This window comes from Octodon degus, unplaced genomic scaffold, assembly GCF_000260255.1.
Source record: "Octodon degus isolate 3935 unplaced genomic scaffold, OctDeg1.0 scaffold00016, whole genome shotgun sequence".
NCBI classification, from domain to species: Eukaryota; Metazoa; Chordata; class Mammalia; order Rodentia; family Octodontidae; genus Octodon; species Octodon degus.
The window spans coordinates 21,407,763-21,422,105 of record NW_004524592.1 but is presented as its reverse complement, the minus strand read 5'-3'; the positions used below and the strand labels follow the sequence as shown (position 1 = coordinate 21,422,105).

The following is a 14,343-nucleotide window of genomic DNA, read 5'->3' as shown; positions in this document are numbered from 1 at the left end:
AATAAGCACCAAATCAAACAGGCTGTAAAGAAGCTTTATGACATTGATGTTGCCAAGGTCAATACCCTAATCAGGCCTGATGGAGAGAAGAAGGCATATGTTCGACTGGCTCCTGATTATGATGCATTGGATGTTGCCAACAAAATTGGGATCATCTAAACTGAGTCCAGCTGGCTAATTCTGAATATATACTTTTTTCTCAGTAAAAAAAAAAGAAAAAAAGAAAGGTGTCAAGATCTGTAATATACAGTACTGAGAACATCAAATGATATGCAATTATTTTCACTGCAGGAAATCACATAAGCATTAAGAGATCTGGGTGACTAAAGGCTATCTACAATCATTCCAGCATTTCCCGTTTTCTCTGCTTTCTCCTCGGGAGATTCTTAACGTATTTATGTACAGTGAACCATGGTTCTTGCACATACTGTGAATCACCTCTGCTAAGAGGTCGGCGAGCACTGCTAATTTCCGTGCTTCTTAAGCTTAGAAAGGCCCTACCACACCTAGACCACCTCAAGAAAGATGCACAGGGCACTAGTTAGTAGGATTTTTTTCTGAGTTCTTAAACAAGTTGGTTTAGATGTGGGAGTGGGAAAAAGACTTTTTTTATTTATTTGTTTGTTTATTTGTATTTTAGGGAAGGGTCTACAGGGTATTCAGGGTCTCACTACTAGATCAGACTCATAGTGATCCTCCTGTTTACAGCCTCCCAAAAGCTGGGATTACAGGTGTGTGCCAAGACACCCAGTCTCAATTGCCACTTCAGTACAACCCCGGGGCAGGGTGCAGGCCCCGGGGATCAAACCCCCAGCCCCTGCGCCTGCTTGCAGGCACTTTAATCCACTGAGCTATTTGGCTGGCCTGACTTCTTTTATCTTGATTTTTTTTTATATAATTAACCTGTGTAACTCATACAAAAAAAAGACAACAAAATAGTCTACAATGAAAGATATGTACATCAAAATATATGGTGAGGGGCCGGGAGATGGCTCAGTGGAGTAAGCAGGCATATGATTCAACAAAACTTAAAGTCTAAAGACTGCAACGATCTAATACATACTGAGCACAGTTCTACTCCATTCATCAACCACTTTCAGAAGTGCTATCCTTGTGTTTCCTTTACATTATTTCTAACTCTTACTGGATATTTCTACTTTATGAATAAGGAAAGGCTGGCAGGCTGGGAAGAGCATAGTACCTTGCCTCGCACAGACTCTGGTTTGGTAGAGAGCCACAATAGAGCTCAGCCCAGCGTTCCCTGGCACAAAATCCAGGCCCCTTCCACTGGCTGTGTCAATGTGCTCTCTGCAGAAAATAAATAAGATTCTTTTTACCTTAATTATGAGTACAGTGCTATTTTCCTTTTTCTTAGTATTGCTACTCAAAAGCACTTAAATGCAAAATTCCCCATGAGATGGAAGAACACACTAAAATGTAAATTTGATGAAGTTAGAAGAAGAAACAGTGAATTTTTAATATACTAAATTCTCTTTTACCTAGCTAAAAATTCTATTGTTTCCTTTGGCATTCTCTTTTCTTTGACCTTAAATAAGTGTCTAGCAAAGGAAGTAGTTTTGCCCTTGCTAAAATATATTAGGTGAGCACAGTTCTTTCACTTTGTGATGAAGGACCCCCAGGAGACCAACTATGTCAACGTCTACCTTGTCCTCACAGTAATGCGAAAATCCCATCTACCATCTTGAATTTGCTCTGTGGAGGTCTACACTTTCTAAGCCTCCGCAATACATTACATTAAATATGATTGACCGTCAGTCAAACGCCGTGAACTATGCAGGAGAGAAACTTGATCAGCACATTCCCAGGGAGTTCTTTACATAAAAAACATCAACCCTGGACACCACAGTTATTTTTCATACTGATGATTTCCTTTTTTACTTCAAATTTTAAGATAAGGGTTATGAACCTGGGGAGAAAGAATATAACTTTTACAGAATTCATGCTTTTTTCAAAGAATTCATAGGATAGGGCCGACCAAATAGCTCAGCATATTAAAGCACCTGCAAGCAGGCACAGGGGCCAGGGGCTCAAACCCCAGGCCTGTCATGCTGGCCCCGGCCCTGGGGCATGCTGAGATGGCAGTTGAGACTGGGTGTGGTGGCACGCACCTGTAATCCCAGCTCTTGGGAGGCTGTGAATAGACAGATCACTATGAGTCTGATCTAGTAGTGAGATCCTGAACACCCTGTAGACCCTTCCCTAAAAATATTTAAAAGAAAAAAAAAAGAATTTATAGGATAAAATCCAAATTCTTACAAAATTCTAAAATGATAATTTCAGGAAATTTTCTTTCAATTTGGTATGCAGAGTATTTTATGCATCTTTTAAGTTAAGAACGAAGGTCTCTCTCCAGATTAATAAAGTGTGTGCAGTAGGTGCAAATGAACTGCCACTTGTTTAATGACTTTGTTAAAATATAGCAAAAAGCTTTGCATGCCCCAATTTGAAAGCAAGAATATACTTGAAAATCACCGAATCCAACTCTTATTTAACTAATACAGAAGAGAGATAATAATGAGAGTATTAGGCAGGATTAGCCAGGCAATCTCCTTTTTAACATGTGTTTAGTCATATGCGTATTTGTTTCCCAACTTCTCATAAAGCTCTCTGAAAGTATTTCTAACCACAGTGATATTAGGTATGTACTGTGGGTGGGGCACTAAGGGGGCTTGCAAGCCCAGAAATAAATAATTCAGATGCAAATAGTGTTCTCCGGAGAGTAATGTACTACATCCTAATAGCATTTCTAACTCTGCCTGGAATAGTTACAGGGAAACTCATTGTCTGACCTGGCACTTGAGCTGGTCATGAAGGCTGGGCAGACAATCACTAGGCAGAGAGCAAGAGGGGAGAATGTGCTGGGCAGAGGACGCTGAGACACAAATGGGTAGGACGCTAGTCTTGGGAAATCAGGGCTTCCTGTGAGCCACATTCACCTGAATTCTGCAAGTATTAGGCCAAGGGGGACAGAAAAAGGGCGCCCGTCTGGGCTCCTTCTAAAAGCCATGGATAGAGTTATGAAGCATCGTAGAAGAGCTACATTTTTACAGGATCTCACCATAGCCATCAGCTGTAGAGAATCAACTGGTGAGGTATAGAGACCCCTTCTAGAGCTCATTGCAGGGCAGAAAGAGCTGCATTTGTAATCCCAAGGGAAAGTTATTGAAGTTCTAGTGAGTTAATTCCAATCTACCACTTCCAGTGCAGCCTATGGCTCAAACAAAGACACAAATATATATCTAAGATGGTGGGGAGCCGAGGGGTCCTAAGTTCAGCTACAAGGGTGGGGAAGCAGAACAAAGGCCCCTATCCAGGGCCAAACCCAGGTTGTATGAATTTGTGAAGAGGGTAGTGGCTTGGGAATGAGAGACAGTGAGTGGCAGGGAGTGTCTGAGTGTCATGAGCTGGACTAGAGGCCTGAAATCACCTTAGCAATATGGGGTGGGGGAGAGAAAGTGAGAGTGAGAGAGACAGAGAGAGAGAGAGAGAGAGAGAGAGAGAGAGAGAGAGAGAGAGAGAGAGAGAGACAGAGACAGAGAGAGACAGAGAGACCAGAGACAGAGATGCAGAAGGAGTAAGTTCAGGGCAGTATCTAATGTTTTGGAGTCAGTGCTTCAGCTCTGATGTGTAATTTTTTATGCCCTGAAAAGTCATAGCCTCTTCTCCCAAGTCTTGGTCTCAGCCTACAATGTGGCTCACTCGGGCCAGCTCACACATACTTCGTAGGAGCTCCGGTGGGCCGCTCTGACCTTCCCTTGCTTCACAGACTACATATACATCAGCACCTCAGCTGGACTCATTTGTATTGCTTAGAGCTAATGGAGAGGATAAGGAAAGTTCCCAGACAGCTCTGTATGTGTCACTACAGGGATCTAGGGTTCGATTTAGCCAAAACGGACACAACTACTCTTCCTTCAAGGAGAGTCGTCCATGTGGTCCTCTGCAGGGCACAAAGATGAGAAAGTGGAAGATAACTATTCAAATTAGAACCATGACAAAGGGGATGAAGGGAAAATCTACTATGGGCCATATACAGTAATACTTTCTTCGTAATCCTCTGTTTACTAGCTGGCCAATACTCATGTTTACAAGATTCGCAATTATAAAAATAAAAGATTATACTAATTGTCTGAATTACTAAGAAGTCTCCTGATAGAAGGTATTGAAATACTTAAAGTGAATTGTTTAAGAAATATATCCCCAGTCTTTTATTAAGCTAGGTACTAATATTTAAAAATTTTAATTCAGTTCAAATTAGCTAAGTGCTAGGCACAGCCGTGTATATGAAAGGACCAAATTGGCACCGTACTACATCAGCAAAGTGGGCTATTGAAAAATTATTAATATACCGAAAATTAATGTGACCTTTACAGCCCTTGCTTACCAGGAGATTTTAAAATGTCAAATTTTAAAAAATGCCAAACGGTCAAAATAATATTTTTGTGTGATTATTACTTGTGGGTAGGTATAACTTGGACTGCTGAAAGTAACCACCCCCCATCCATTGATTGCCAATATCGAGAATGCTAAAAGTTATCTTTCTCATCTCATTAGCAACCTTATTTTAAGGATAATAACAACTCCATGCATCAGCAGAAAACCCACCCTGATAATGAAAAGAAGAAGAGACCAATATCTACTACCTAAAAGACATTACCTCTTGGTCTCTTTGTTATATGCAAATGACAACAGTACAGTGCCTGCCAGACATGCTGCCCAAGGGTTCATAGGGATCACATGAGACAATTAATGCAATATCAATTATAAACCCTAGCAAAGAAAAAAGAAAATAAAGAAAGAGGTTTTTCAAAAGGCATTTCCTCTGTAGGTGACAAAGGTGGGATTGTTTTTTGTTGTGTTTGTTTGTTTTTGGGGAAACCGGGGATTGAACTCAGGCCCTTGTGCTTGCTGGGCAAGCACTTATTCTACTGAGCTATCTCCCCAAACAGTAGGATTGTATGACAGATCTCTACTCTTTCCTCAGATATCATAGCCCATAAAATTAGGTATTATATTTCAATATATATATACTTTGCACATCCCAATATTTTTGAAGAATCTTTTATTTTCAAATAAAATTTACTTACCTCTTTATTTTTTAAAATTCATAGTCAAAAACTCAAAATCTATATGTTATTTTTCTAAATACTCTAGTTTGCTGTGCACAAATTACTTTCATCTCAAATTTCTAGAGGGCTGGCCAAATGGCTGTCGGTCAGTCAAATAGCAGAGGGCCAGCCAAATAGCTCAGCAGATTAAAGTATGTGCAAGCAGGCACAGGGACCAGGGATTCAATCCCTGGGCCTGCTGTGCCAGCCCCACCCCAGGGGCATGCTGAGATGGCAATTGAGACTAGGTGTGGTGACACATGCTTATAATCCCAGCTCTTGGGAGGGTGTAAACAGGTGGATCACTACAAGTCTGATTTAGTAGTGAGACCCTGAACATCCTGTATAAACCCTTCCCTAAAATACAAAAATAAATAAATAAATAAACACATTCACTGTAAATGGCAAACATGTATAAAAAGAAAAATACAAGGTTTAATAAAATTCTAATAAATCAACAGCTACGCTCTCATTAGCCTTAGACTGGTTTACAGACAGAGAAGCCATTTCCACAAATTAGGTAACAATTACAGAAACAGCACTATCTTTCATATAATAAATGTACAATAAAGATTTTTATCTAATATTTTATATTAACACCATGTAATGCCTGGAAAACATGTGAAATATTCTAGGGAAGGATGTAACTTCAAATGTTAAAACTAATTTTCACAATTTTTTAGAAATAATTTAAGAATTTAGAAATAAACTGTCTCTTCCTTTTTATTTTATGAATTTAGGACAGGGTCTACAGGGTCTCACTATGAAGATCAGACTTGTAACGATTCTGTTTTCAACCTCCCAAGTGCTGGGATTACAGGCACGCACCGCCACGCCCAGTCTCAATCCCCAGCTCAACGTACCCTGGGAGCAGGGCCAGCATGGCACACCAGGGATTGAACCTCAGCCACTGCACTCTGCCTAAGTAGGCACTTTATTCTGCTGAGCTGTCTGGTTGGCCCTGTCTTTTTCTTTTTAAAGTTAAACTAAACTGAACTCATAGAAGTGGAAAGCAGAGCAACAGCGACCCAGGAAGGGTCCCAAAGGGGACGGGGCAAGGCTGCTCATGGGGTACCCTAAGCTGTAGTTAGGCAGGAGCAAGAAGTACTGATGTCTACTGCCCAGCAGATGACAATAATGTGCTATCTCAAAAAGAGAGAAGAAAGGATTTTTGAAAGTTTTCACCATAAGAGACAAATGTTCAAGGAGACAAACATGTCACCTGAGTTAAACATGCAGTATACACATTCCATAGTATCTTATTATTCTGTTCAATGTTTTATGTTTTTACATACCAACTCAAAATAAACTTTAAAAAATAAGTTTCACTTTAAAAATAAAGTTGAACTGTCTGCTCAACTTAGTTCAACTGCTCTAAAAAAATATTAACAAGAAAATAATACTTTATATATGACCATAAAATAATTACTAAATTCAGGAAGTTGATATAATGGTTACTTTAGTAGGCTGGTAGAAAACACAATTAAAATACTAGCAATTTTTTTTTTTTGTCTAAGAACATTATATCATGCGTTTTACATACTACCGAGATGTTTAACTTTATGAAATTTTCAGTATGTGTCAGCACAGGAAAACCCACTAATTATATATTACCTCAAATAATTGAGACCTAGCATTACCCATTACTGAACTCCTTCTAACTGTGCTTAAAATATAAAATTAGTCTTTCCACAGACAGCACATGGATACACAATGGCCCTCTTTATGAAGCCAGCGCTTTACCCAGCTCCTCTTTCTGTCATTCTACAAGGGCAGCCTGAGACTCCCAAAAGAAAAGCCGAAGAGAAGCAGCAGTGAGACGTCCTCTGCTGGGTGGACAGGGTCTGCTCCTCCTGAGGAAGGCAGCTAGAGCACGCTGGATCCACTGTACATTGTACAGAACCTCAAGTGAGAATGCCACATCCCTCTGCCCTGAAAGGGGGCCTCCTGTGAGTCCTTTCATGAACCATTATGTTTTCCTTCAACCCTAACCACTAAACAGGCTTTGAACTGACAGCTCTCCGTCACAAAAAGCTCATCTCAGCCACTTTTCCCCAGAGGTCCCATAGGGTTTCCTCTGAGGTGACCAACCACATCCTAACAAAAAGATCAGTGTGTCCAAGCACGAAGTGAGACAGCTGTGAGTGGCCCTCTTTGTAACATCATGCCACCCAGAAAGAGAATATGGGAGGTGCTCAACTGCAGAACACACAGAGGTGCCTGAGGGAAAAGAGGACAAGGGAAGGGATGTGCCTCCTCCTCACTGGGAAACCAGTGCTCTAATGCCCACCAGCGCTTTCCCAGCAAGCTGTGTTGATCCTGCCTCCTGCATTCTGTCCACACAAGTATGAGAATGACCATTTCTATTCAATCCCAGGCAAAATTGAAGAGTGCAATGTTAAATTCCTCTCTGTAAAGTTTAGAAGGAACACTTGGTATAACAGTCCTGAAAGTTGTCTAATCACCAATTGGATGCCAAAACCCAATAGCTTTTCCACAGTGTCTGACGAAAGTCATGTAACCGTTTTCTTTTCTGTCACCCTCCCTCAACTACACCTTCCAATTGTTCAGGATTAGACTCAGACAGTGTCTTCTACCATGTTCTCCCTAGTTCATTCCTCTTCCATATCTATTGCTCTCAAAGAACACAGATTATAATTATTATGTGTTCTTACAGAAACAGGATTAAGATGTATGTCTTTTTGTGCACCTCACACAGAATTTGACATGTCATAAGGAGTTAATAACAATCTATACTGTTCTTTGGAGGGTCCCTCTAACAATGTTGGGTTTTATGGTTCTTGCTGAACAGGAGAGAATGTTATATTCAGGAAGTCAGTAGGGTCTCCAAATGGATAGAGGAAGTCAGGAATGGAACATTCCAGACTTTAGGGGCTGTTAGTCATAGTACATCTACAGGATGGAGGTTATTGTCATTGAGGCAGGGATTAGCCTGTACTTAATTACTGAACTCTCCCAGGAATGGTGAGCCCACTGTGTCAAAAAAAAAGCCATAGTTAAATAATCTCAACAAAAGGGAGAGACAGTCTCTACTTTTCCATAGAGATATGCTTTCTATTAACTTCCACCTCGAACCTAATTTTGTCCTATATTAGAGATGTTCCCCTATATGTGGGAAGACAATCACAGTGCTTCAACATCACCACCACCCCTAGATCTTACCTTTTTCAGATCAAATATTCCCATTTTCTTCTGCTGTTATTCCTACAGGATCAACTTTAGTTGCTTATCCTCAATGCTCTCTTCAAGAACTGCTTTTGCCAGTATTTCCTTTAATACTAAACAAAGCACCACATGCCTGATTCATACTTTGCATCAAACAGTACTACCACCTACTGTACTGAAGAATAACATAACATGAACTATTCCTGTAGCCTTCTCCCTGGTATCCTTCCACCCATGTTATGAAAGGATGACTGGGAACTTCAGTGGCATTAGGACCTCCATGTGCTTAATGAGCATGTAGTTAGCTGAACAGACAGGAAGCCACATATAAAGTCTATCATCATCCACACATTTCATACTGTTCATGAAAGCCTAAGGTTACAAGCAGCTGACTCAAGTAACCAACCTTGCTGATAGACATAAGGCAGCAGTGGGGTGAGGGAGGGAGCTGGAGTGGGGCGCAATCTTCACCAAGCTCTTCAGGGGTGAAAGACAAATTTTTAAACTTTACCTTCTGGCATTATCCAGCAACTGATTTGGATCTGCCCTATGTGTAACAGAGTATTGTCCCAGGAGAACCGGTGTTTTCATACACCTCGAGCAATAAATAAGAGGCTTTGTTGAAAACATTAACACAGAGATCATGGGAAAATTTCCCTTCGCAGTAAACACCTTGGAGATCTTTCAGGGAGCTCAGAGTATACAGCATTTCCATGTGTCTGCTTCAGATTACAGTCCTGTAGATGAGCTTCTGGCTCAATTAATATTTTTTTATTATCATTATGCTGTGACTTACATGTGAATATTATGTTTCATTCTTCCAACTGTAATATGTGTTATTTTAACGAGCTTGAGCTGAACCAACATACTGGTTCAGGCTACCTCCTTGCAGCACAGTAATTAAACTTGATCTATATCATTTCCAACCCAGGAAAACCTACTCATCAGACAGCATGAACCTATATAGCTTTGTAAACATACTACGATTATATCCTGTCTAGCATTCATATTTCCTATATGTTGAAATAGTATATTCAAATAAGAAGATTTTTGGCCGTCTCATCAAAGAAAAAGGTTGGATACCTTGAGTTATTAATTTTTATTGAATTGAGTCCTGTAATTCCTTGGGAAATGTTTTATATGCTTTTCCCATAGAAGTTGTATTTGTAGATCTGAAGAGCCTTTTGCCAGCTCCTATAGCATCCTGAAGAACTACATATATTATTAAATATATGAGAAATAGATTTATTTTGAAACTTTACAATATGCCACAGTGAGGACTCATGTCTGGCAACCCAGGAGACATTGTGGCAACCTGGGAGACATTGCTTTCCATTAATGATGAGCAGTCAGCTGGCTCTAAGGAAGGGACACCATGGAAGCCAGAAAGCAGGGCAGGAGATAGAGCCTGAGAGGAGGACACCAGAGACTGCATACAGTACCCAGAGTCATGACTCCAAGGCCCACTGAGACACAGGAGAAAGATGCTATATTAAGCCCTTATCAACCCAATCAAGTTGACACAATTAAGATTAACAGGAACACTTGCTATAAGAATTTCATAGTCCAGGACCAAGAAATGCAACAGATTTCATGATCAGATAGAAAAGAACATGAAAACATTCTAAATATGCCTGTTTTGTAATTAGAAATAAATTATGAGTTCTCAAAGAATATAAAATTTATGAAAACAACATAACAAGATTGACAGCACACATAGACACATGACATGTGTATGGTGTGTAGCTTTTATGTGTAGTGCTATTTTTTGTTGGTGAGCCATTTCCACAGTAATCATGGGAACACTGGCTCTTAATATGTGTCTACCTCTTCTCCTACTACAGCGCCCTGGAGATCTACTTTCCTACCTTTATTTGTTTTCTGTGGACCAAACTAGATATAAAACTCTTACAACTAAGGGTAGGAACAGAAAGAGGATGTACTCATAAAGAAACCCTAACCTCTGGTGGCTAGTCTTGATTGGCTTAAGACAGCCCTAATTTATTAGTAAAGCTCCCTTTTTGATGTATCTGAGAGGGTCATAGGAACACACAAGACCTCGGTTCCTGGCCCCTTCCTTCCTGGGATTTTCTGCCACTATGCTTCCTGGAAGCCATGGTTGGGCATCTTCTCTCCACCATGTCCTTCCGCCATGATGTTCCTGCACTGGAGCCAAGTGACCATGGAACAAAGGAAACATTTTCTCCTTTGAGATATTTACATCAGGTAATATTCTCAGCAACACAAAGAAGATTAATGCATAACCTAATCATCCTATGGCTATACAGCACAAAACAAGGTCTAGGACCTTTTTCCTAACTTCCTTGTGAGGAAAGGAGGTTCCTGGAGTTATTTTTCATATAGGTCTGCACTCCCAGGGTAGGTTGGCTACAAGATCAAAATTTAAAATATGCAGTTCCACAAAACTAGACCATGAGAAGGAATACATGAACAAATTTTAGGTACTAAAATTACATTAATCACCAGTGTACATTATCACATGTCCAAAAGTGGTGTTCCAAAACCAACAGCCCAATGTCCATCAACTGTAATTTTTGAATTTGCACATCCATGCAAATGAATTCTATATAACTAATAAGGCAGCAAAGGATGAGGCAGAATCACCTATAAAATATTGCTCACAAAAATACATACTCTGAATCTTACTATGATTACAGAAAACATAAGAAATAGAGGAACTAGTGAAATAAAAATGTACACTGAGTGAAACTAGCATTTTCACTGACATGCAATTTCAGCAGTGCACACAGATTTATGGATTGACTTACTCACTTCAAAGTTACTATTATAAGCATTTAAATAATCAAAATAAAATCATTATAGTAAATTCACACACATACCATACATGTACCTCTATAGCAGTGGTGACGAACCTACAGCACACACACCACAGCAGGCTGTTCGTATTATTGAAAGCTCTAAAAGTTTTGCCATCACCTTTCCATAGTTTTAAAATGAGTACACTCTACCTTTAAAATAATTTTCTATCTTTATATTATCTAAGAAGACACTAAGCTTGCTGTCTTCTAGATAAATCTTTGAAGTCTTAAGAACTTTGTGTTACATGTTATTAGGTTGCTTGATTTGAGCTCCATAAAAAAGGCTTTGACATACCTAAACACTTATTGCACCTAATTGTCCTGGTTACAATTTATATAATTTTTTAAAGAGCAGAATATATTTATTGGGAGAAAGAAAGCTCCTGTCCAAGAGAGGGACAGGAGGGGAGCCCCTGAGCGAGTGATCCCCAGGAAGTGGTCTCTTCCAGGGACTTTTATATAGGAACACCATGTAGTGAGGCGGGTCTAAGGTGGTGGAGAACATGAGAACTTGCTTAGGTGGGCATGACATGGGACAAAACTATGGTCAACCAATGAGATTACAAGCACCATTGCTAAGGTAAAATTGATTAAATCCTGGTTACTATTTAAATTTTATTTCTCTTGCTCTATTCATTGTTGCTTCAACTTATATCTAGATGTGCCCCAAAGCCTCATATACTCATAAATGGGGCTTTTGGGAATGACCATATAAAGCATATATGATACTGGAGCATGGATGTATGATACATCAGTCCACTGATTAGTTTACCATAATTCTGGATGTAGGTGATGGACTTACAAAGAGAGAGGACCCACCCAGGATGTGGGTGGCACCATCCAATGGGTTTGCAGCCTGGATGGAATCCAAAGGGAAAGAAGAAAGAAGTCTTGCTGCTCCCTGCCTGCTATGCCATGAGCTCTTCCTTCCCTGCCATGCCGCCCTGCCTTGGAGCCAGCTATCAACTGAAACTCTATAAACTGTAAGTAAAACTAAACCTCTGTTTCAACTGGTACTTATCAGATGTTTTGTTCTAGCACTGAGAAAGTAACTAACACAATGTTGGAGCTATGACAAAACAACATATGCAGATTACACTTTTAGACAAAGAAAAATATTTTTTTTCTTTTGTATTTCTTAAGGGAAGGGTCTATAGGGTATTCAGGGTCTCACTACAAGATTGGACTCATAGCGATCCGCCTGTTTACAGCCTTCCAAGTGCTGGGATTACAGGTGTGCGCCACCACGCCCAGTCTCAATTGCCATCTCAGTGTGCCCCAGGGGCTGGGCCGGCACAGCAGGCCTGGGGATCGAAACACCAGCCCCTGAACCTTCTAAGAAAAATATCATCATTCAACATAAGACTAACATACTCTAAAATTTGAAACAAGAAAAATAAGTGGAATAACCTGGAGGATAAAGAAAGAAAATTTATGTAAAATATGTTACCCCATTTTCTCCAAAACTGAAAAATATTTCTGTACAGTTGAGTTCAGTAGCTATGGTAGCTGGCTAACATGTGGCCTTTACAATAGTTCAGTGGCAATCAAGGGCTTGCTCAGCAAAGTGATTTTAAAAAATTACTTGGATGCTCTTAGGAGGTTCTTGCTGTCCAGTCAAACAGCAGCATGCCTTAGTCTAACCTCACAGATTTCTATCACCCGGGAGGTACTTGGATTGGCCTTCTAGCTTTAAACATCAGTCCTACCTAGCTAAAGTAACCCCACTTACCCCAAGTTTTGTCCTTCTCTTCTGGTTCCTCCTCCTTCCTACCAACTCATCAAACTCTCCTTTTGTAAGCTGAGAAACATTCTAGTAGCCCAGGCAGCTCAGCAAAGTTCTGCAAACCTCCCAAGCACTTCCCTCCATACTGTCCCTGTGGAAAACTTGCCAAAATCTTACTACTACTTACTTCTAGTCACATTATTTTATCTAAAAGAAAAAAACAGTATTCTATGAAAAAGGCTTAGAAAACATGACATATTATATTCCCAGTTTTGGAAATTTCCATACAAGTCCCCCAGTGAATAAATCTACTTACATTTGTTTAACTCAGTGTGGGCCTAATATGTTTGATTTTGAAGATCCTTTTCTTTATAACATCTGTTAATGTGACAAAGAAACTACATTCTGAGGAACACAGTGGGAAGCATTACAATAAAAGGACGTTAATAATCAGAGATAAAAGACAATTCAAAAGGTTCTTATAAGTAAATTAATGGCAATCAAAAGGGAAAGACTGTAAGAAAGCCACTAGGCTCTTCAAACCTTTCACGCTTAGGAGTTCATCAAAGAATTAGAAAACAATCTGGATCAGTTTTCATTATATTTTCCAATCATATAAAGCCAAGAGGAGTTGGAAAAAATATGACAGTTGTGATTCCAGAAAATTCTGACAAGGTTGGAGTTGAGTTTTATGCAAATAAATGGGAATTTAGTGAAAAAAGTATGCAAAAATCTTGAAATCCCCCAGCAAAGTCTATACAGGAAGGAATACAGAAGACACAACTTGGCAGCACTTATAAAAAAAGTAATTGGGGATTTTTATCAAAGCTAAACTCAGTTAATAGAATTACAAGACCAGAAAGAACATTACTATAATTTTAGGTGGTCCAAGTCTGCAGCATTCCGCCTGATGAAGCTCCCTTCTCCCCATCCCAAGTGCTTGCCAGACCACATCTGGCGCTGCATTCAGATCATGTATTAACACTAAGAAGAAAACAGACCAATGAAGACCTCCAAATGAACTAATGGCATTTATCCTGAAAGCAAACACAGCAAGGAGAACATTGGGTGATTTCAAACACTTGGGGACTTAGACAACGTGGCACTCAACTTGTTTTTAAGGATAAAGGGTAGAGATGCTCATAACCATTGTGTGCAAAGATTAAAGGGCATGCTTCAAAAGATCAGCAAAATTGACCTTTTAGCACTGTGTCACCAAGGAAATGCAACTATCAGGTGCAGCATAAGTCTAGGTAACCTCTGATCACCCTGCCAGCACTGAGACCCTACGATACCAGCAGAAGCCAGGCCTGGTGGGACATGTCTGCCATCCTAGCTACTTGGAAGGCAGAGGACTGTTGGAGCCCAGGAATTCCAAACCAATCTGGGCAACACAGCAAAACTCAAGCTCAAAAATAAATTAGTAAATAAAATAGGAGCAGAGGTGACATCACCCTGGGCA

The 14,343-nt window shown here is 39.9% G+C and overlaps 2 protein-coding genes across 2 annotated transcripts in view; one reads left to right on the top strand and one right to left on the bottom strand.

The window, feature by feature from the left end:
• Nucleotides 1-159, top strand: part of LOC105741581 (60S ribosomal protein L23a-like) — a 542-nt gene extending 383 nt beyond the window's left edge. Inside the window, exon 2 of the mRNA XM_012513694.1 lies at nt 1-159. This exon is cut by the window's left edge and continues 22 nt beyond it. Coding sequence (XP_012369148.1) covers nt 1-159 — 159 coding nt within the window.
• Col25a1 (collagen type XXV alpha 1 chain) overlaps nt 1-14,343 on the bottom strand; it is a 466,154-nt gene that overhangs the window by 434,839 nt on the left and 16,972 nt on the right. The gene's annotated exons all lie outside the window — the stretch shown is intronic.